This window comes from Ailuropoda melanoleuca, chromosome 14 (genome assembly GCF_002007445.2).
Source record: "Ailuropoda melanoleuca isolate Jingjing chromosome 14, ASM200744v2, whole genome shotgun sequence".
NCBI lineage: Eukaryota > Metazoa > Chordata > Mammalia > Carnivora > Ursidae > Ailuropoda > Ailuropoda melanoleuca.
In genome coordinates, this window is record NC_048231.1 from 5,754,607 (window position 1) to 5,778,363 (window position 23,757).

Here is a 23,757-nt window from a genome sequence, read left to right on the forward strand (position 1 = left end):
GATCCTGCTTAGAGTAAAAAACATAGATCAATGGTAGCAATATTTATATTTTCATTTCCCAAACACAGTGCCTTGCACAAAATTAGGGATGATAAATATTCGTGGAAGTGAGGGAGGGAGGGAGGGAGGGAGAAAAGGGGAGAGAGGGAGGAAGGAAGAAGGAAGAAAGAGCTTTGAAAAGATTCAAGGTTAGCATGGAGAGAGGTATTTCATGCTTTTTAATTAATAACTTTTTGATTATATATTTATTGTAGTTTCTTATTTTTTTAAAGATCTTATTTATTTGAGAGAGAGAGATAGCGAGAGAGAGCATAAGCGGGGAGGAGAGGGAGAAGCAGGCTCCCTGCTCAGCAGGCAGCTCCATGTGGGGCTTGATCCCAGGACCCTGAGATCATGACCTGATCAGAAGGCAGCTGCTTCACCTACTGAGCCACCCAGGCGCCCCTGTAGTTTCTTTAATACCATGGACCGGGAACACCATGGAATGTTAGCCAGCACCATAGACCCTGCAGACCCGAGTCTCCCGACTGCTGTTGGGGTTTCGCTGCCCATGATAGCCTGTTATGTTCACCTTCCCTCTTACAGCTACAGGTCATCACCTGGGCTCTGCTATTCCACACCCTCTCATCTCTGCTCACCCCGGGAAGCCCAGGTCCACGGCAGTTCCTCCTGCCATCAACCCCAGCCTACAAAGGACAGCCACTATGGAGCTGGTCCAGGAGGCAGGTGCCTGTCACTAGAACATTCCTTAGCACTTCAATGAAGGGAGTGTCCGCTGAACCTCCAGGTGAACAGAGTGAGCTGGTGAGTTCTTGGGTTTTACGGAATAAGTCCATTCCAGCAGGACCACTTCCCTGAGCCTTTTATCCTCAAATATTCTTCCAGGACCATTCCGGCATCTTCTCTCCATTAATAGAAGCCACCATTTTCCCCAAGCTTTAAAGAGCCATCCCAACAGCTCAGTGGGATCAGATCCAGGTGCCCTAGTAAGGATGTTAAATTCTGATTCATGAGAGAATGCGCCCATTAAAAAAACTCTTATCCAGCCCTATATTCTGACACCTTCCCCCGCAACCATTGAGATGAGAGCCCCACACCCTCCAGGTCCATTCTCACATGCATTCTAACCACCCCCGTTTCTGTTCATCAAGTCCTCAGGCAGCTTCAGTGGAAGCTCTTGTTCTCCCATCACTCAGAGAGTCCTTCTCCAATTGGGTTATCCTCAGACTTGACCTTAATTACCCATGAGAGGTTCTGGGCAGTCTGTGAAGAGGGCAAGTATTATCATGGGAAGCATCCTCCTTGGCTGGGGCCTTGGCCTGGTTTCAGCAAGGGGAGGCTGATCTCTAACAAGGAGGCCCCTTCTGCAAGGGAACCTCAATCTCATCCACCGATTGTCCCCATTCCAGGCCTCCGTGTCCCACTCCTTCCCTAGGAGGACCTTGACCTAAGTTTAGGAGACTGCTGGGGTAGTGGATTCAGCCTTTTTAGTAATTCAGCTGCTCTCCCACTTGCGTCTGAGGCCTGGTGTTCAGCACAGCGTGGCCTCCAGCTCCAGGAGCAGAGGGCATCTTCAGCTCATGCAGTGTCTCCTGCTGAGGGCGTTCACACCATGCCCTGAATGCTCGGACTGTATTTAACAACCAACTAATCCCACGGTCTTGACAGTTCCCATTGTTCCCGCATCTCTCAGATGTCATCGGTATTGATTAGCCAGAACGTGGTTTTCTGTACGTTTCCCATCCCCGGGAACTCCTGGTCATTGTGATGCTATGGATGCCCCATGGCTCTCACAGCCGACATCACTGCGCATGGCATTTCAGCTAAGCCTCCCAGGAGATAGCTAGGCTGGACTTGATCCGTTCACCCCCCTAGATCCACACTCGGCTCTTATTCAACCGCCAAAGATCAGGGTGTGGAACAGAGTGAGATTGGGGTACTTTCTCCCCCACCTCCCTCCCCACCAGGCCTTGATTTGGAGCTGGCTGGGTCATCCTAAGAAAGATCGCAGTTCCCATCAGGCATTCCTCTTCCGCTCTCTCTGGGGTCTGATAATCACTTCCTGTCCTTCTCCTTCAGCCTAGGGATGTTCATTGCTTCTAAACAAGTAGTCGGAGGGTTTTATCACCCCTTGTCGGTTTTCTTAACTCTGCCCACACATTTATAAACAGCATCTTCCCTGAACTGTGCTCAATATCTGGCCGCAGTGTGCCCCTTGTTTCCCCCTGGGCCCCCAACGGCTGCTGTAGTCACCTTCTCTCAAATTGTGGCAAGCCCTTATTGCTTCTGCTTTTCTTCCCTAAGTTTCTTTAAGAAGCAGCCCTTTCTTTCAAAAAATTCTGAGGGAAGTTCTTAAGGATGGGCTGAAAACACTTGAGAGGTGTCACCCCGTGTTGTCCCTAATCACCACCCACTGGCCGGTAGAGGTCCCAGGTACTTGACTGCGTTCTATGTGAGAAGGACTTTCCTGCCTACCAACAGATCTGCACTAAAGACTGGGATGGATTTTGCTCACATTCTTTGTTCCCAGAGGTCCGCCTCTGCATCCCGGTCCTTGACCATCAATCCTAACATTCGCTTTACTATTTTCATGAGGGCTTATTCATTCCTCATTCAAGGAGGGCTCCCGGCTCCCAGATGAGATATGGCAGGGGTCTGAGTCCCGACTGAGCCACCTTTGGGACTCAGGATACCCTGTCACTTGTCTGTGTCCCTTCCTAAACGTGACATTCTACATTAATGTGTAAGTAAAAGTAACTTTGAAGTTCATTTTGTGGGTACTTGCTATCGTTCTTCCAAGTATATTAAAGACTAAAAAGACTTTTTTTGGAAAGTTTTCATGAATTCAAAAGACAGAGGACATGCTTTATTGGCATTAATACAGATTTTCTTGGCATATCATGAAAAAGGAACAAGGTTCATTTCAACCCCAAAATGTTGGAATTAAAGACACTTGCATGATACCAGAGTTAAAAAAAAGTCACAGAGAATCAGCTGCTGTAAGATTTTAGAGAGCGCAAGACCTAGAGCATCACAGACTTCCCCTGATCCAGCAGTGCAGCCTTACCGCGGCAAACGTGCAAAACTTCCCAGTTTAAAAAATCACAACTTGAATTTAAAATATGCTAAATGGAGAAGAATATTTGTGATTAACCATGTTGGGCCTAGCTTCGGGAGAGCAGCACATGAGTCTAAAACCAGAGTTTAGCTGCAACATCTTTAAACCTAAATGATGGCTTTAGTTACAGATTTTTTCTGGGGTTGTTTTGTTTTGTTTTGTTTAATCACAAAGGGGCCTCTTTATTCAGGAGGACTCTGAGAACTTTGCTTGGGAAAAGAATCACCCAGAGCCAGACGTTTCTCGATTTCAGCGACCATCGTCCTCCCTTTTCAATCTGAGCCGGCTCTGTTTCCTGTGTAGGTAAGTGCTCAGTTAAATGAGAAGGGAGCTTGCAATTGGGTTTTCTTTGGGAGTGTGAGGACTAAGCATTGGTTTTATTAATTGCTGGCCCTTTGATCATACATCTAGTCGGAGACCAACTGTTAAATAAGACATGAGAATGTAAAGACTTTCTAGACCCATTTCCTAATTATGCCCACTGCGTTTAAACCACTGGCATATTATAAACGCAAATTGGAGGAGGATTGTGATATATGCAAATTATGTTCTGAGATTCAAGGTAAAGACAAAATGATTTGCAAGTGTGTGAAGAGAAATTTATTGCGGTGAAAACACAGATACTGTTTCGCATTTTTAGCATGGGTAGGCTGCCTCTGGGCCTTGTGCCTGAGTTGGACCTGACGGAGACAGGTAGTCTCCTCCACAGGGCTGGCCTAAAGTAGACAGTCCTCGAATCCAGGGGTTGAGCTGCTCGTGCTGTCCGTGAGGGTGCGTCCGTGAAGCTCAAGGCCACCAGTGGTGTTCTGCCGGCCACACCAGGTTCAGATGGTCTCGCACTCCGTGGTGGCCGTGGAGCAGGCCCCGCAGTCACAGCGGACAGCCACGGGGTAGGTGTAGAAGGGGTCCACTCCAGGTGCACAGTTGGGCAGCTTGACCGTCACTTGTCTGGTCTCGTTGTAGGTACAGACTCGATGATGGGCTTCAATGTAGGGGGGTTCCAGAATGGGCTTCTGTCCCCACAAGTAGAAAACAGGGAACCCATTAGAACATACCATCTTGTTTCTTGTTCTCGGTACTATTATCACTATCAGAAATTAATTCACTAGTCATTTGTTTACTTGTAAATCTCTCTCCTCCCAGTAGAAGACAAATTCCTGAAAGCAGCTACCCGCTTTCAGTACCATATCCTGAGCTCCCACAAGAGCCCATGGCACATAGCAAGTGCTCAATAAATATTTAGCAAATGAATAATCCTGATCTTTGAAAAAGTCTTCTAACTGGTCTCTCTTCTACCATCACCCCCTACTGTCTCTTTACAACACAGCAGCCCCAAGTGATTCTCCTAAAATTAAGTCAGATCCTATCTCTTCTCTGCTCAAAGCCCCAGTGATTTCCCATCTCACTCAGAGTATACGTCAAAGACGTTCACCGTTGAGACCCTCCATCATCTTCCCTGCACCCGCACCGTCTGCTGTGTCTCCGGCCCCCTTTCTTGCTGGTTTCCTCACTCTGCTCTGGCCACAGTAGTCTCCTGATTGTTCCTCAAACTCACCATGAACAGTCCCACTCCGGAGTCCTTGCCCTGTTAATCCCAGTGCCCAGAACATTCTCCCGTATGACTAACTCTTTCGCCAGCCTGCCATTTTGTTCAAACATCACCTTCTCACAGAAACCTTTCCTGACCCTCTTCTTTAAAATTGCGACATCCCACCTCCACACCCTACCACGTCCCGGCCCTCTTCCTGCTTTATCCTTTTCTCCATAGCACTTGTCAGGACCATGTGACACATTATATATTGTATTTATTTGTGCCGTGTTTCTCCCACTCTAGAAAGGAGCCTCCGTTAGGACAGGGATTTTTGCCCATTTTACTCACTGCTGCGCTTCTTTTACCTGGAGTAGACCCTGTCACCCAGGAGGTTCTCAATCGCTATAGTTGAATCAATGACAGAAAACAGAGCAAGGCAGGTTCCAGAATGACCTGAGCGCTGTTCTGATAGCCAAAGGATTCACTTCCTGCCTTCACCTTTTATAAATCTTTAACCTCATAGATAATTTTATAAAGAGCATAGAGATCAGGAAATCAGCACAAAATAGTAGTTAAAATCTCAAGCCCTGGAGTGGAACCCCCATCTTCCGGTAATTCGCCAAAATGAACAACACAAATGAGAGGCACTCGTTCTATGTTCTCTAGGCCTTTCAGAAAACATGGAGTTGTTCCCTTGGTCACATACTGGCAAATCCACAAGAAAGGTGATCCCGCAGACCACCAGGGACTGGGCACTGTTCAAAAAGGAATGCCCCCCCAAATGTTAGCATGGCAAATCTGAAAGAGTCTACAGTGGTACCCAGCTTGCTGTTGCCTTTGTTATAAACAAACAGGTTAAGCGCAAGATTCTTGCCAAGAGAATGAATGTACATACTGAGCGGGTTAAGCGCTCAAAGAGCCTAGACAGCTTCCTGAAGCATGTGAAGGAAAATGATCAGAAAAGAAGGAAGCCAAAGAGAAATGAACTGAAGTGCCAGCCTGTTCCACCCGGAGAAGCACACTTTGGGAGAACCAGAGAAAGGAGCCTGAGCTGCTGGAACCCATTCCCTATGAAATCATGGCAGGATAAGTGTAAAAAAAATGAAAGACTGCAAGACTGTGTAAAAAAATCTCAAATCCTGGAGTCAGACCCTTAACCTCGGGCTCCTGTAGTGCCACTGGCTGAAGATTTTGGAAAGTCCACTTGGCTTCTCGAAGCCTCGGATTCCTCATCTCTAAAACAAAATCTCCACCTCACAGCCTCGTTGTGGAGCTAAGGTAGATGACATATGTAATGCGCGACGCCCAGTGCCAAGTAAGTGTCCGGTAAATGTCATCTCTTGTTCTTATCACAGCTGTAGTCAGAGTAAGGAAGTAATAATAAAAGTAGCAACTTCCAAGCTTTCAAAAGTCCACGCCCTGGGGCGCCTGGGTGGCACAGCGGTTAAGCTCTGCCTTCGACTCAGGGCGTGATCCCGGCGTTATGGGATCGAGCCCCACATCAGGCTCCTCCGCTATGAGCGTGCTTCTTCCTCTCCCACTCCCCCTGGCTTGTGTTCCCTCTCTCGCTGGCTGTCTCTATCTCTGTCGAATAAATAAATAAAATCTTTAAAAAAAAAAAAATAAAGTCCACACCTTCACTTGTATTGGGAGCATAAAGTATGTGTAATGGAGGCCCAGGGTGAAGTTCTTCCATGAACATCAGGAAGATGATGGCTTTGCCTTGGATAAGGACTACATGGAAGAGCTCGACTTAATATCACTGCTTCCTCCTCCGTTTCAGGCAGCACTGCACCCGCCTCAGTTTGCTTCATGTCCTCTTACCCTCAGTAATCCAGAATCTCAAGCAGAGCTGCCAACAAAATCTAAGACACTCACTAATATTTGAATGTCAAATAAACAGCAAAATTTTTTAGTGCCAAGTATGTCCCAAATATTGCATGGGGCAGACTTCACCAAAAAAATAATTGTTGTTTATCTCTCATTCACATTTGACTGGCATCATGGTCTGATTTGCTGGGGGGGGGGGGTTTCTGTTGTTTTATTTTGTTTTGTTTTGTTTTGTTTTGTTTGAATAAATCTGGCAACCCTAAACCCAGGCCATGACCAAAGGCTATTTTCAGCAATGGTTCCACCTTTGAAGTAAATCCAACTGTTTTGTTGTCGCAGACGTCCTCATTCTAGACATGCTCTCCAGTTAAGTTCCCCAAAATAAGTGCTTTGTATCTCGGAAACTTTCAGATTACTGGGGAAATAAATCTCATTCTTTTATTTATTTTCTGTAAGTAAGCTCCCTGTACAGATAGTACAGTAGAGGCGTAAATAAAAGCTGGCTAACATGAAGGGGACCCTTGTTCTCTTATAGTCTTGGTGCTTCCATTTCTCCAGTGGGAACATATTCCCCGATCTCCTGTGGGTGACCAAGATCCAGTTAGAGATATTCATCAATTTTTAAAGAGAAGAGGAAAATGAGCTGAATTGAAGGAAACACAGTTTGAAATCCGGGCCCAGAAAGAGCTCCAAAGAGCTGAGAGATGAACTTTGAGTAGGGGTAGGCACGGCCAGGCCAAGACCCGAAGACGAGAAGATGCCAAAGTTCCCCAAGTAAGTTTGATGTCAAGTCACAGCCATGGTATCCTTAGCAGCTAAATTTTCATTTGACTATTAGGTCTTACGCCCCTGGATGGTGCCAAAAATACAGCGATTAGGTAGAGTAGTTTTATTTAACTTGGAGATTTCACCACCATAATCCAACCCATTCATGGGGCCATAATTTTATCTAAGTGATGGCAGGTTGCTCCCTGAATCCCTGAATAGACGGCTATTTTTTCTGATGACAGCATCCTCTTGTGGTGCTCATGGACTTCTAAGTTGGCATCAATTAGACTAAAAGATGTATGACTCCAGATAGAGGTCCATCCCATACAACTCAACAAATATTTATTGAATGTCTCGTTCATACATGACACTTCAACAAAGCTATCGAAGGCACAAGAATGAAACTCCTCTCCTAAAAAAAATTAGAATCTAGTGTTGTGTGGTGGGGAAAAGTAAGACAAAAGATAATCTAGAGTTAGGGCTGACCAGGGAGGCAGAAAACCTCTAGGGAAGGAGCTGGCTCTGGACACAAACATCAAAGAATATATTTAATAATGACAGATGGAAATGAGAAACCATATGAGAAAAAGACCAAATGGGAGATTTCATGAGGGGTGTTTAATAAAACTTTTCAAAATCAGTCTGACAAGACCAGAGCTCGGGATATGGGTAGACATTGGGAAAACAGGCAAACTTCACGTTGCTAAGGACCTTGGACGTTGGCTTTGGAATTTGCAATAGTGGGTGCTCACTAAAGGTTTTTGAACCCAGGTGACAAATCAGAGCTGGAGTTTCATTAGTAACCAACTCGGGCCTCAGTACAAAGAGTCAACGGTCACTCCACGGGGTGATGGGACGCTCTATGCTGAATGTGCCTCTTTTCTTCTCACCTTGCAAACATCTCCTGACCTCAGCCCGGCAGGGTTCTAACTTTGTCTGAGATGTCTAACATCATATTAAATGTGATGCTTCTTGAAAGGCTGGGTATCATAGAATGCAAAGGGACTTTATGGATATGTCTGTGGCAATCCCTGAGGGCCTCACAAATTGCAGTGGGGAGCTGGGGCAGGGCAAAGCTGTGCCTGAGCCATTGAGGGAAGAACTGAGGACCCACCCTCCCCTGCTAGACAGTTTAAAGCCTATCACGTGTTAATCGGCTGGCTATATCACAGGGAGAGGAATATAGAGCAATTTTGGTGACATGCTTGAACCAACAATTTATTCCCAACTTTCTACTGACTGTCTACATAACTGTCTACATAACTCACTCCTTGAATTCCTCCATGTCATCTGTAAATTGGGTGGACAATAGCACATCTTAACCTCCCAGAGATGATTCCCAAATATACAGACACTACGTAAGTACAAACATTAATTTTATCAACGCTTTGTTAGAAGGTTAGGATCATGCTTCTTTCACATTATTTTTGGAGAAGGCCAAGTAATTGTCATTAAAAAAAATCCACAAGAATGCCCCACTCTCCCTCATTTTATTTAAAAAGTGAACACAGGAATCAACCTAGGTGGCTGGCCCCGAAGGCTTTGCCACCTGCACCTGCCTTGAGACTCACCTCCCAGGTTTCACAGCGGCCCCAGCAGGCATCCGTAGTGATCCGAAGACCCCTGCAGCCCGGCTTTTTGGCCAGGAAAGTAAACTCCCTCACGGCACAGCCCACAAAGGTGAGCAGGTCCCCACCGGAGGTGCTGAGGACACAGCTGCAGCCGGCCAGGAAGAAGAGGGCCATGGGACCAAGGAAAAGGTATGCCAGCTTCATGGTGTTCCTCCAGAGAGGGAAAGGAAAGACAGTTTATTGAGGGAGCCAGCTTCCCAGGGCACCTGGTGGCTCAGTCAGTCAGACGACGGACTCTTGGTTTCAGCTCAGGTCGTGATCTCAGGGTCATGAGATTGGGGGCCCCCGCATTGGGCTCCATGCTCAGCACAGAGTCTGCTTAAGAATCTCTCCCCTCTGCCCCTCTACTTGGGCTCACTCTCCCTCTTTCTGAAATAAATAAATAAATCTTTTTAAAAATTTTTTAAAAATTTGAAAAGAGAGCCAGCTTCCTTCCAGGGGGTGACCAATGATATAATGATCACCATCAAAGGCATTTTGCTCTTAGCATGTCAAAAGAAATGAGTCAAGAAAGTGTAAATGCCCACAAACACCAACATAGGTGCCCAAATTTTCCTCTGACTCCAGCATGGTTTCAATGGACCTATCGTACTCACTAGACACTTAACTCTCCCAGGGCATCCTCGGGTTTTCCTTATTGCTACCCAACTACTGGACTTGACTCACATATTAGAGAGGTTTGTTCCAATGGCCTCTCCAAAATAAATACAAAGTATGAGTCACACCAAAAGTAATGCATATCCTAACATACTCCATGAACACACCCAAATTATTTTTGTTCAGATCTAGGGTATTTGGTGCTATATGGGTTCCCCGCCTGCTCAAAATTATGTTTTCAGTGTCATGGATGGGGAATGGGAGGGATATCAGTAAATAAAAACTCTATGCCCAGATGTATCATTTCTAACACAGCCCACCACAAAACACGGATATGCATAAGATATTATGAATCCTGGCGCCTGACTTGGTAGCATTCATAACAATGTGTCCTATTCACCACAAACTGCCTCTTCTCTAGGCCTCTGCTGCAATAGGCACCTGGTTGTGATTCCATTTAAATCCACATATTGGAAAGCATTGGAAGTATTTAAAACCTAACCCCAATCTACTGTCAGGTCTATTCTATCTGGGTCATGGTCATTTTCTGTGCTTTTCCGGGAGCCAGAATCATTCCCTGCACCCTTGGCCCAGGGGACAGAACATACCTGAATGTTAAAGTGAGAGCGGACACTGCATTTATGGAATGCCCTCCATTCATTATTGCTTCAAATGATTCATTATTGCTGCAAAATTATTTCTTTTCAAATCAGATCTCTCGGTCTCATCTACTTCTGATCTACCTCTGATCTGTCACCTTAGCAGGGCTCTTTGGACTTCCCTTCCAGTGAATGAAGGTACAAATATGGAGAAGCACTTACCTGATCTTGCTGGGGCTAACTCCTTTTAGAGCTCACACTTGCACCCAAGATGTGAGAAAATCACAATGAGTGATAGAAGTTTGCTCTGGGTAAATGTCTCTACCCTCCGTTACTGGGCTGTTTGACTGCTCAAATATATATAAGGGTCTTGTCAATCAAAACAAAAGAGAGGCAGATCCGTACAGGAACCACTAAACACATCAAAGCCTTGGGATATAAAGCCAGCCTCTCTTTTCCAAAACTGATTAACTGAAAGGGTGTTGTTTTGTTTCTTAACATCACCTACTGAAACAGAAAGTTACCTTGGTGGGTGACATAATCCTAGGGAAACAGTCAAAAGTAGTTCACCTGGGAACAAATGCACTGGGGCAAGATGGATTAATTTTGCTTCATGGTAACCACAGCTTTCCTTCAAAAAAGGCATCAGTCACTAGCAGCTCACAGCAAACTCTTTCCCTTAACTCACAACACGTTTCAATACATTGAAAATAACAAAACAGTAATAATTCTTTCTGGAAAGGACCCAGGATCACAAACTAAAAGGATGGAACTCCCAGTAAGAAGAAACCTTTTGAAAGTCTTAAAATTAGTTAAGGATTAGCTAATATTAATAACACTTTAAAATGAGTTTTACAGGAAAAAAAAATAACAAACACCAAGATGTTCAAAGAGATTCTCTTCTGGCATGGGAATTAAAGGGGACTTTTTATTTCTTCTGTATGTTTTTCAGCAGTTTTCACATTTCCTACATTGGGCAGGCTTTTAGAACAGAAAATCAATTGATATTGACACTTTAAGAATTAAAATAAACTAATAAGTATACATTGGTGCTGCACATAATGATATTCAATGCTGTTCTAACAGAAATGTCTCATTAGACTTCAGGTTCTTGGAAAGTCTAAACTAAGAATGCAATAGTATTCTTTATGAGCGTGGGACAGAGTTTATATTCCAATCTACAACAGTAGCATACAAACGGATTTAAGACTTCGTTGGTCACGGCATTATTCCGGGTGCTCTAAAAAATAAATGAAGCAGACATCATCCCTGCCCTTAGGAGTTTACATATCACAGCATATAACGACATAGCCCAAGACATTTAAGATGCACATTACACAAAAAAAACTACATAAAGAAGTTAAAACCTTCCTGTTTCCTGCAAAGAGAAGTATTCTTTAAATAGTGTGCTACTCGTTCAGGGCTTGGTTTTTTCAAAACGGGTAACAACCCTCAGTGAATCCATCACTAGACCATCAGTATACCCACCTCTAGATTCAGGGATGATATGTGTTTTATAGAAAATTTAAGGGAGCTCAGAATAAAGGACTTTCTCCAGCCCTGAGCCTGGGAGTAGCATCACCGGAATGGGGCTCCCGCAGGACAGACTGCTTACCTGGTGTGATCTCCATAACTTGCTTGGAGTTCGCTGGTTAGTGGTAAGCTGCCATCCTGAGCTGTGTTTCTGAAGAGAACTCTTCAGCCGTTTTGCATTAGACCTGAAACATACATACTTGTGTCTGTAATGTCACAAGATAAAGACAACAAGGAGAAGCCAAAGCTGCTTTTCTTTTACAATCGCCAATGTCCTTCTACCACGGAGACGAGCTTCACGCCTACCCCCATCATCATTAACCTGGTGACATCATTGACCAGTGACAATTTATCGTCACGGAGCACCTACAGTGTGTGAGGCCGCACGGAATCTGCTTCCTTCTCACATATGTTCTCTCCCAATCTTACGCCCCGTCTGTAAATCAATGATTTTTTCTCCTTTTTCCATTGGGAGAAATAGAGGCTCGGTTATTTTGCAATCTGCCCCCCTCCAAAGCCTTCAACAGTACTGGGGATGGTAAGTAAGTTGGTTTCTTCTCTACAACCAAGCGTTGGAAGGTGCTGTCTGGGACACCGCGTTCGGAGGACCTCTGAGTGGGCACAGTGCAGAGCGTGGGTGGGCACAGTAGCTCCTCGGCTTCATCATGGGTGTGGGAAAGGGAAATGATGTAGAGATGCCACTTTTTTGCCATCCTTGCCCTATGCGCTGCCACTTGCCTCTCTCCATGCAGAGCGAGAGTTGCCGTGGGATTTCAACGGCTACCGAAGGCCGTGCCTCTGCCACCTTCCCTTCCGTCTCCGTGGACGTTCCCACCACTGAAGTCACTCTCCTGAGGTAGCAAACAAAGCTGTGGGTGATGTCTCTCCAAGTGCAGGCCCTGGAGACTCTTCCCTCATCTTGCTCTATTTTCATACTCGTATGGATTCGCTGTCACCTTGGAGGAGAAGTCACAAGACACGGCTTCACTAGGGCTAAGGAAGGACAGGGGAGAGGGGCAGAGAGACGTCTGGGGGAGCGTGACGACAGAGAAGGAAGGAGCCGAGGGTGGGTGCCTTGAAGAGGAGCCTGAGCGACTGAGGCCCGGGGCAGGGAGGGCCCGGGGGCGGGCGACGTGTGCAGGCGAGGAAGGCATCTCAGGAGCCGGCAACTCCTTCCCTGGTTCAGCCACACTGTCAGTGACACAGCTTCCTCTGTGACCGACTCGGGCAGGTCACTTCCCTCAGCCTCGATTCGTCATCTGTAACATGGTGGGGTCGTACCCTATGACTCACAAGGCCCTTCCTCGCACCAGAATTTAAAGGTTGGCAACTCTTTTATGAACAGAACCAGCTGAGGGCAGGTCAGATGGAGAATCCAAAGGTTCATATTACAATAAAGTCTTCCAGATTAGTGTTCAATTCTCGACTCTGACACGTGCCACCTTGTGAACTTGGATGAGTCTCGTAACCCCCTGGGTCTCAGCCTTCCGCAAAACTAAAAATGCCCCCTTCTCAGGGTTCGTGTGAGGAGCCTACAAAGTAACATCTATAGGGGCGCCTGAGTGGCTCTGTCGGTTAGGGGCTGCCTTCAGCTGAGGTCATGATCCCGGGGTCCTGGGATCAAGTCCTGTGTCTGGCTCCCTGCTCAGTAGGGAGCCCGCTTCTCCTTTTCCCTCTGCCCCTACCCGCCCCCCACCCGCTTGTGCTCACTTTCTCTTGTGCGCACTCTCTCTCTCTCAAATAAATAAATAAAATCTTTTTAAAAATAGTAACATCTATAAATTGCTTATCTTAATGCTTGATACATGATAAGCGGGCAACAAATGTCGCTTCTCTTTCTTTCCCATCGTCATCGTGTACATCTAAGAAATAAAAAGCTGTCGATAAGAAGTTATGGCACACCATTAATTGTTAGACATACCCTGATTTCAAAGGTACTAAACGTGGGGGGGAATGTGAGCCTGAGAATAGAGGAAGTAGTCTTTGGGGACTATGAGACCCTACCAGCATCCTGAAACCAGGAGACGTGGGGTGGCCCCAAGCTTGCTTCCCCAGCCAGCCTGTGGGGTTTTGACCTGATGCTAAAATTAACAACACATTTTTCAGTATGAAGAAGGTCTGGAGTGTGAGATTTAGTTTTGAAGATCCAAATCTCACACTTTGGGGGTATACACTTTATCGTGATTCCAAAATTCAGTACATGAATAAATCTTCATGAATACCTCAAACAATTTCAGCGCTGACCAAGAACAGAGTCAAATTAACTGACCCAAGCAACGCGTAGCGAGTAACCCACTCTTTCTACGGGTGTAACTGAGGGCCCACAGGAGCAAAGCTGTTTGCTCTGTAACTTAAACGATGATCTCGTAAGAGCTGAGAAGAAACGTGCATGCTCTGAGACGTTTTTCCCCATTGTCCTCTCAGAATACACAGTGTTCTCTCCAAGGGTCCAATTAATTAGCATCATGCCTCCTGTGGGTGAACAAAAAAGCCACAAATGAAGCTTTGTGTTTCAAGGAATTAATAGAATCAGTGATTTTCTGCAAACAGATCCAAGGAAGGTCAGTCTTAGACTGTACAAAGCTGTATGTTGCTTTGAATATCCCTTATTTACAGGGGAAAACAAAATCTGGGTTTACAAATGAAGGCAAACGGTGAAGTCTTGGAAGAAATTAATTTTACTGAAAAGACATTTCTTCCTTTCAAAGCACTGGGTATTTGTGGGACCGCGCCTCATTTTATTGACTTAAAGAGATAATATTTGCCCTAGATGATGGTGTGGTTGCTATGGGAACTTTTTTTTTAACGAGACTAAAAATAATGAAGCCTGTGTCTGATTTACTAGGACGAGTCAAGCCTTTCTCCACAACTGTCTGAAAGAAGTATCTGTCAGTTGTCACAGATTTATTTCAGATTAAGGGGCACATGGTTTAGGCGCTGAAGTGGAATGTTTTTATTTCCGCCTGACTCTTCCACTTTTGAAGGTCGTAGCTTTGCCTGGCAGGGCAGACACATGCCTAATAGAGAGGAACGAGAGGAGCTTAATGAGTCACGAAGAAGCATTCTTTATTTCAAGTGCATCCTGTATTCTCACTGGAACGAGTCCACAAAGCTGCTGGGTCCCCAAATCCCGCATTTGCAATTCCCTAGGCAGTTGCACGGACAAGGCCAAAGTTGCTGTTAGCTAAGCTTCGAAGCCACAGCGCCTCATTTGTTCGCTGCTGGCTTTAGCCCAGAAAAAGATTCCGAGGATCCCGGCTCCAGAGTGCGCGCATGTGTCTTTGTGAGCCGGGGCTGAGGCTGGAGTGAAGGGGGGCTGGGGAAAGAGAGGAGGAGGGCCGCTCTACTCTAGAGAGAATTCACTGCATAACAGAGCACATAGTAAGCAGCTACTCTGTGCCAGCCCCTGCCCGGCCCTGCAGTCACTGGGTTCATTAAAAAAACAAAATGCTGATGTAGGGAGACATGGAGGAATAGCGGACAGCTGAAGGTAATGAGAGCTTTCCCTCCTGCTTCCCTTACTTTATCTTTTCTTTCCTCCTTTCTGGCCTTCCGGTGTTAGAGCGGATGACCATGTGTCGCACACATGCTGAGTGCACCTGAGGCAAATATGAATGGACCCACGCACCTGTCCTCAGCCAACGGTCTAGTGAAGATGATAAATAAGCCAACGTGCATGTGAGCCAGAAATCGCCCCCTTGGGCGTTCATCCCAGGGAAATGGCAACGTGTCTTCACACAAAAACCTGTACACCGATGTTCACGGCCGCTTTATTCACAATAGCTCCAAATCGGAAAGAACTCAGGTGTCCTTCACCAGGGGAAGGTTTATTTAAACTGCGGCACAGCCCTAGCACAGAGTACCCCTCAACGCTACAGGGAACCACCACGTAACGACTGGCGTGGAACTCTGGAAAATCACACTGGCTGAAAAAAGCCAATCGTGAAAATTTCTGTACTGTATAATTCCATTTACATAACATTCTAGAAATGACAAAATAATAGAGATGGTGAACAGGCTAGTGGCTGCCAGGGGTCAAGGAGACTCGGGGAAGGAGGGAAGTGGGTGTGGTTATAAAGGGTCAACATGTAGGATTTTTCTGATGATGGAAATGTTCTGTCTCTTGACTGGGGTGGTGGATACAAGAACAAAACATGTAACAAAATTGCTTAGAACTAAATATACACAGGGCGCCTGGGTGCCCTAAGTTGTTAAGCATCTGCCTTCGGCTCAGGGCGTGGTCCAGCCCCGCATCAGGCTCCTCCGCTATGAGCCTGCTTCTTCCTCTCCCACTCCTCCTGCTTGTGTTCCCTCTCTCACTGGCTGTCTCTATCTCTGTCAAATAAATAAATAAAATCTTAAAAAAAAAAAAAGAACTAAATATACACACACATTCACAAAATAAGTACAACTGGGTAAATCGAAGCAGGGCGGGTGACTCTACCAATGTCAATACCCAGGCCCTGATATCGTACTGTTGTGTTTTAAGTATAAAATACATTGTGGAAAACAATAGAAGGTGCACAGGATTTCTCTGTATTAAATTTTCTTACAACTGCATGTGAATCTACAATTATCTCAAAATCGAAAAATAAATCAACATGTTATTTAGGGGCTGGGCAAAACGGGTGGTCAACAAGTACAAACTTCCAGTTATAAGATAAGTCAGTCCTGGGAATGGACTCTACAGCATAGTCACAATCGTTAACAATACTGTATTGTATATTTGGAAGTTGCTAAGAGATCTGACCTTAACAGGTCTCATCATAAGAAAAAATGTGTAACTATGTGTGGTGATGGATGTTAACAAAATTTAATGTGGTAGTTATTTCGCAACACATACATATATAAAATCATTAGGTTGTATACTTAAAACTAGGACAGTGTTATGTGCCAATTACATCTCAATTTTTTTTAAGATTTTTTATTTATTTATTTGACAGAGATAGACAGCCAGCGAGAGAGGGAACACAAGCAGGGGGAGTGGGAGAGGAAGAAGCAGGCTCATAGCGGAGAAGCCCGATGTGGGACTCGATCCCGTAACACAGGGATCACGCCCTGAGCCGAAGGCAGACACCTAACGACTGCGCTACCCAGGCACCCCTACATCTCAATTTTTTAAAGAAAAAGTAATGACACTGCATTAAAAATAGCACAACAAAGTTGTTCATTTTTAAGTAGTACTGTTAAGAATTTGAATTAAAACAACTAGTTGCTTAAAAAATAAATCAATCAACATATCATTAAATGGGATAAATGCTATGATAAAAATGGAGTTGGAAAGCTATGAGAGCTTGGACTACGGGATATTGCCAAGAGAGACTTCCTAGAGTGGTGACTCCAGTGAGTAAAGAGAAAATACATCCCAGGCAGAGACATTGACTCCACCACTGAAATTGAGAGCAGAATGTCTGTCTGTCTTGCTCACCATACTTCCTCAATGCCTACAATACTGCCAGGCTCACAGTTAATTATCAAAAACTGTTGAGTGAATAACTGAAGCTTGGAGGAGGGTATGGTGAGTGTGAAAAGGTATAAGGAGTCATCACAGTTGAGCACAGAAGTGTGTTCGTGAAGAGAGACAGGGATGAGGACGGTAGCAGCATATGGGCTCCGGGCCAGGTCCTCTGAAGCACTCAACCTTCATTCCAACATAAAATAGGAGACAAGTTTGTGTTTTAGAAAGATCCTGTGGGCACAGTGAGGAGATAGGTTGAAGTTAGGATGCCGGCTGGGGAGGATGCCGTGGTAACCCAGGTGACTATTCTGCTCACAACCTCAAACGTTGGAAGTCCTTCAGGGTAAGTCCTATGCCCAAAGCAGAGGTGTCTGCTAAAAATAGACTTCAAGACACGGACGCAATTTTTAATTTTCTGGTAGCCATATAAAGAAAAGAAAAGAAAAAAGGTGAAATTAATTTTAGTGATTAATCCCACAATGTTAAGTGCAAGAAATAAGATTGTATTTAACCCAATATCATCCAAAATGTCTACATTTCAACATGTAATAGATAAAAACCATTGTTAATTAAGTATGTCACACTCTTTTTGCATCTTTTTCTTATAGGAAGACTTTGGACTCTGATTTGTATTGATACCAATTGACAGCACATCTCAATTCAAATCTGCCACATTTCAGGTGCTCAGGAGCTCCGTGGAGTGGCCACCATATTGCACAGCCTCGGTCAGACCCATAGACGTGCTGCACGCTGGCAAGGAGTATTTATTTGAGCTGTTAGACTCTTTTCATATGTCATATCTATTAATTCTCACAACAATAATCCTATGAAGTATTATTATCTACCTTTTCTGATGAAGAAACTGAGGTCAAAAGAAGTTAAATTGACCATGGCTTTCCAGGTACTCAATGACGGAGCTAAGATTCAAATTCAGCTTTGACTGATTTTTACTACATCCGGCTGCTGTAGCCACGGAGTTATGCTGTTCCAGGGAGCTACCTCGAACTACAGTGAGGGCCTCACAAGCTCAATCTTCTGGGAATATCTGAGTCCTTGCCAGCTGAGCCTGTGCAGGTGATGCATGTGAACTTCCAAAGCTTAGAGCAGTGAGGAGTTTATTAAAAACATGATGGGGAGTGAAATTTATCACAATGTTTATTTTTTCAGATTTCTGATCTGCTGAGCCTGATTACATGATCTGAAAGACTCAATCCTTTTCTTATCTAACATTACTGAAGAGCCTACCTCAAAATAAATTACGGCGAGAATTCTCTCCTAAGTGCAGATGGCCCACCCTGACATTTATTGAATGATGAAGACAGTGGTGATCAGGTTCAGAGAAGGGAAACTAAAATAATCAAGGAGATGGAGGAATTTCATAGTAAAGGATAGGCTTGGGGCAAGGGGGGCTGGGGTGGAATCATCAGCCTATAGGTTAGCTGGACAAGCAAAGGCTGAGGGGAAGAAAGACCATATAAGATCTCAAAGCCACGACAGCTGCGGTTACAGTGAGCAGCAATATTTTTAAGGCTGACCAAAGACCCATTTCTCTCTGTAACCATGGCCCCTGGGTCCTGGGTGTCTCTTGGTACCAGTAACCCACCTTGGCAAAATGTTAGGCCAGGATTAGTAGTATGTAGTTTGACCACCATGTAGTTTGAGCCTTGAAGAACCGAGCAAAGTAAAAGTCTCAAATCCGTGATTCTGAGTTAACAAGCCATAGATAGAAACAAACTAGTCCCAGAACATAAAGTTGAAACTGGCTGAATATGTACATAAACATTTAATACTATTGGTTGATTTCCTCGCTATCTACATGACCTCTTTATTTGGATGTCACAGAAATACCCCAACCTCATGATGTCCCAAAGTCGTTTTATCTCTCTCTCTCTCCAGGCTCCTTCCCTCTCCTTCATCTGGCATTTCCCATCTCTGCAAATGAAACCCCTTGAGATTAATTCTAGGCACCTCCCTGTCCCAAACCCTCCCACTCCCCAGCACACGTACCCCCAGAATTCCATCAGTACTGTTAACTCACCTCCAACCCCTGCTAGATCCTCAGCTCCAAGTAGCTGCTCTATGACTCTCTTGTTCACACTTACACTCCCAATGCTTGCACATAGTAGGCAATAAACAAGTAAACGAGTAAATGATTGAATGACTGTGGGGAATACCAAATATCACTTATGCCCCCTTTCCCCCAACTCAGTCTTCGTTAAAGTTTGGCAAGTATTTCCAGGACAGCAAATAGTCAATCCAACAAGAGTTGTCTCTCATATCTGATTAAGAATCCAGTGGGTCAGTGCAGGTGTTCATCATGAAAGGCACAGCTTCACGTTAGTGCAGTATGAGGCCCACACGTGAGGGTGTGGACTTACCCGGGCAACAAGCAATCTTGGAAGCATTGGGCCCAGGGAGCAGAGTCTGTGCCCACCTCCCACGCTATCATCTTTCTGACCGCAGGACACTGAACCTGGTGGCTTCCACTCCGCCCCTCTCCCAGTCTTAATAGATCCCTCCATGTGAGTGGTCAGGCAGGGCATACATATGCTTCTTGGCACTGCTTGGCACCTTGGTCTGTTTGGTTGGGTTTCATGACTAACTTCAATTTCTTGGAAGCAGAAAAACAATTTCCCTTTTTGCAGCTTGTAATATCTCATCAAAGAAATGCGGAGAGTATGGAAATTGGATTTGATTGGCAGCCAGCTCTTTGCTTCCATCACTTCTGTTCTGTAGCTCTCAAAAAAAAGATTTCAGGTTTTTCTGACAGCCTGATGGGCAATGACATAATTTTAATAATCCTCTCCTCTTCTAGGCAAAATTAAAGAAAAAAATTTCACAATGGAATTACTGTGCCTCAAAGATGTAGTCACCAGATTCACCCTCTTTGCATTGTTCATGTCCAGCACTCTGGAAACAAGATGCATATTTCAGGCATGTCCAACACTGTCGTTAATGCTCTGCTCTAGGAGCTGCCCTGAAGGTTGATGAGGCCTGAAGCAGACAGAGCCAGAAGAATGAAGCTTTAGAAGAACCATCAGAGTCCACACATGCATACACACACTCAGTTCAACTCCGTTTGTCACCTAAAATTATGGGTCTAATTCTTCAATTTAAAGAATGACAAGACCTTTTATTTTTAGACTCCAGTCTAATCTTTTTCTTCCAATGTACTGATTAGGGTTGGTGGGGAAGAGGGGGTGCTTATCTCCCATTCCCACTTTCCATAGTGGGCAAGAAAGAAGAGTGTGCATAGAACACTTCAGGCTTCTGTCTCTCTCCTCAACACTCCCACCATGAGTCTCTTACCTGGTCATTTGGTGAGACTGGGGAATAAACAAACGTGGGGACTCAACATCCTGGAGAGTCAGAGTTCAGGTAGACTTAGCAGTGAGGCTGGTGCTGGCTGCAAGTACCAAGTACAAAGCACTGTGTAAGTTTAAGTAGGGAGAAGTCCAGAATCAAGGACATGGGCCTTGGTGTGGCTGCTCGGCAATGTCATCAAGGACCCTGGTGTTTTGCATTTTTCTGATCTGCTATCTGAGCATGTTGACATGCCTCCCTTCATGACGGGCTCCAGCTCCAAAATGAGTGCCCTCCAGCAACAATGTCCAAAAACAAAAGAAGAAGAAGAAGGAGAAGGAGAAGGAGGAGGAGGAGGAGAAGGAGGAAGAGAAAAAGGAGAAGGCTGAGAAGGAGGAGAAGGAGGAGAAGAAGAAAGGGAATAAGGAGAGGAAAGCACCTGTCACAAGCATTTCTCTTTAAGAGAAGAAAGGTCACACAGAAGTTTCCAGAATCAGGCCCCATAATCATTTCCTAGCTATAAGGAAGTCTTGGAATAGAAGTACTTTCAGCATCTATGTGGAAGACCAGCTCTGCTGGCAAGGGAGAAGGGCAAAGAATATCTGTAGAGTAAACAACCACCAGCGCCTGTCAAATGTATTGATATTCAGAGCTAAGGCCATTTGACTACATATCAAGTTGTACTCTCTAATTTAAATTCATTCAGTAAGAAAGCCAATATTTTTACCTCCTCCTGTCAGATCCCTATGTCTTATTTTTCTATTAGTGCCAAGCTCAGAGCAAGGAGAGGGTCATGATTACTTATCACCCCCAAATGCTAATAATTACTGCCAGGCACATTGTTGACTCCAGGAAAATTAACCACCGCCACCTCTTTGGATCTCAGCTTCTTTATCAGGAAAGCAAAGAATTTGGATGAGTGCATCTCCAAAGCCCCTTCCAGCCCTGACAGGCTCTGGTTCCCTGACTGTGCATTCAAATGTCTCCAAGCAGTGAATCAAATCACGAGTAGCCTAAGAAATGTTATAAGAGGAAGAAATTTGACTCACATTGACTCGCATTAGCCTTGGGGAATCAAAACTAGTGAATAAAATGATGAACTTTGAAGCCAGTGTCAGTTTAATAAGACGAGGAACTTGTGACCACGCCCCAGGCATGTGAGTGAGAGTAGCCATGTAATGGGCTTACAAGAGTTTAGGAAAATCGCTGTTCCCTTGAGATTGAGTCTCATAAGGCTAGCAGAATGACAAGGCACTAAAAATGGATCTCTCCTTCATCTCCGTATTGAAATAACCTCTAATGTCTACAGGGTACAGTCCAAAAACCTTAACGTAATTTATGAAAGGTCCTTCCCTGCCTATGATCATCCTACATCCACACATTGAGCACACTAATAATAACAGCTAATATTTTTAAAGTCTTACTCTGTGCCCAATACATATGAAGCACTTTACATTTCATTGTTTCTTTTAACCCTTACAATAAGAATATTGTTATAATATATCATCTTCATTTTACATATGACTAAACTGGAATTAAGTAATTTGCTCAAGGCCACATAGTTACAGGTGGTAGAGCCAGAATTCAAATTTAGGCAGACTATGCCCAGAGCCCATGCCCTGAACCACTATGTTATTTATCTCTGACAATATTTAAATATTTTTTAAGTTGTTTACATTTCTTTTCTTTCTCTTTCTTTCTTTCTTTTTTTTTTTTTTTTTTTGAGAGAGAGAGAGCATGCAAACAGTGGGGGAGAGGCAGGGAGAGACAAAGAGAGAGAATCTTAAGCAATCCATGCTCAGCACTGAGTCTGACAAAGGGCTGGATCTCACGACCCTGAGATCATGACCTGAGCTGAAATCAAGAGCTGGAAGCTCAACTGACTGAGCCACCCAGGTGCTCCCATTTCTATTTCTACCACTAACACATAAGGGGTATTTTCTCTTCATCCCCTAGTTTTGTATCTGACAACTAGTAGACACACCCATAAATATTTAAAGAATGCATGCATGAATGAATGACTTCCTTTGCAGACTTTTCAGTCTTCTGCAAACACACTCTACTCTATTACACCCCCATGTTATAGCTTATACTTCTCCTTCTATCCAGCAGACTCCTACTCTTCCTTCAGGAACGGGTTTAAATGTCATATCCTTGCTCCGTTCTTCCCCACCATCTTCCAAAGAGAAAAATAGGTCACATGGAAAACAAGTCACATAAGAAGGAACTAGAATCAGAATGGCATATGATTTACTTATTAATCAGGGTCAACTAACGACAGCTGCCGAATCTCAATTACTCACAATAGAATGAGGGGCAAATTTCCAGTTAAAAAATAAAGAAGTCACAGAGATGAAAAGTACAGCAAAGGGAATATAGCCAGGAATATTGTAATAACGTTTGATGACAGTTGGTGACTATACTTATTGTGGTGAGCGTTGAATAATGTCTATACAGAACTGTTAAATCACTATGTTGTACACCTGAAACTAATATAACATTATAGGTCAACTATACTTCAATCAATCAATCAGCAAATCACAGTCAGCAGAAGCAGAGGGCAGGGTTCTTCAATCATTAAGGGACAGAAGACCCATCTTGTGATACCACCATCTTCAAGATGTGGCTTAGAGAACACCCTGCAAGGGGAAGAGAGAGCCTGCAGGACTGTGTGAACCTGAAGCAGGTGCACCACTCTTATCTACAACCATTGGTCATAACTCAGTCGTAGGGCCATGACCTAACTCTAAATAACTCTGAGGAGCAAGATTGTTCTGTGTGCCAAAAAGGACGAGGAAAGAGATTTGGTGAGTACGTGATATTGCTCTCACCACAGCTTCTTCACAGTGATATCGAAAAATGGCTTCAAAATGCTAATGAAAATTATTCTTATCTTAGGAAATTCTATACCCAAACCAATTTTCAATCAAGAATAAAAGTACAATAAAGAAATATTCAGACATGCAAGATTGCAGAAAGTATGTACACCTTGTGTCCCCTTTCTCAGGAAGCTACCAAAGAATGTAAACAAGGAAGAAAATAAAGGAAGAAGAGAACATCAAATCCAGGAATCAAGGATCCAATGCAGGAGAGAATTGAAGTCCAGAAATCATAGAAGACCTAGAGAGCAACACAATGGAGCAAAAAAGGATAAGTACCTGCATTCAAAGAATGTGGAAAAGGGAAGGGAGCTGGTGAGATGAGTGTGCTCTGTTATACCACCATGCCCTGGTTTATCCTGCTCCCTCATCGGCTGTAGTATGCAGTCAACAGATAATATCTAAAAGTTATAAATCTAGAAATAGTAGTATAGACATATTACTTGGAAAAGGAGTAGATTACAAAAGAAACAGCTCAAGTGGTTGTTCCAGGATACTGAACTGGGAGGT

At 44.4% G+C, this 23,757-nt stretch overlaps 1 protein-coding gene across 1 annotated transcript; it reads right to left on the minus strand.

The window, feature by feature from the left end:
- Window positions 1-3,918: 3,918 nt before the first annotated feature.
- On the minus strand, window positions 3,919-19,286 carry GPHB5 (glycoprotein hormone subunit beta 5). Its single transcript, XM_002914149.4, has 4 exons — window positions 19,104-19,286; window positions 11,690-11,792; window positions 8,819-9,029; window positions 3,919-4,131 (listed from the first exon to the last, which is right to left on the minus strand). The coding sequence occupies exons 3-4, from the start codon at window positions 9,020-9,022 to the stop codon at window positions 3,943-3,945; spliced, it is 393 nt and encodes a 130-aa protein (XP_002914195.1). The 5' UTR covers window positions 9,023-9,029; window positions 11,690-11,792; window positions 19,104-19,286; the 3' UTR covers window positions 3,919-3,942.
- Between the last annotated feature and the right edge of the window lie 4,471 nt (window positions 19,287-23,757).

Bases quoted from the DNA above. Each gene is read 5' to 3' on its own strand.
- GPHB5 (XM_002914149.4), bottom strand. From the start codon at position 9,022: ATGAAGCTGGCATACCTTTTCCTTGGTCCCATGGCCCTCTTCTTCCTG. The intron at 4,132-8,818 runs GTGAGTCTCAAG...TTGTGGGGACAG, and splicing joins GCCGCTGTGAAACCTGGGAG to AAGCCCATTCTGGAACCCCC.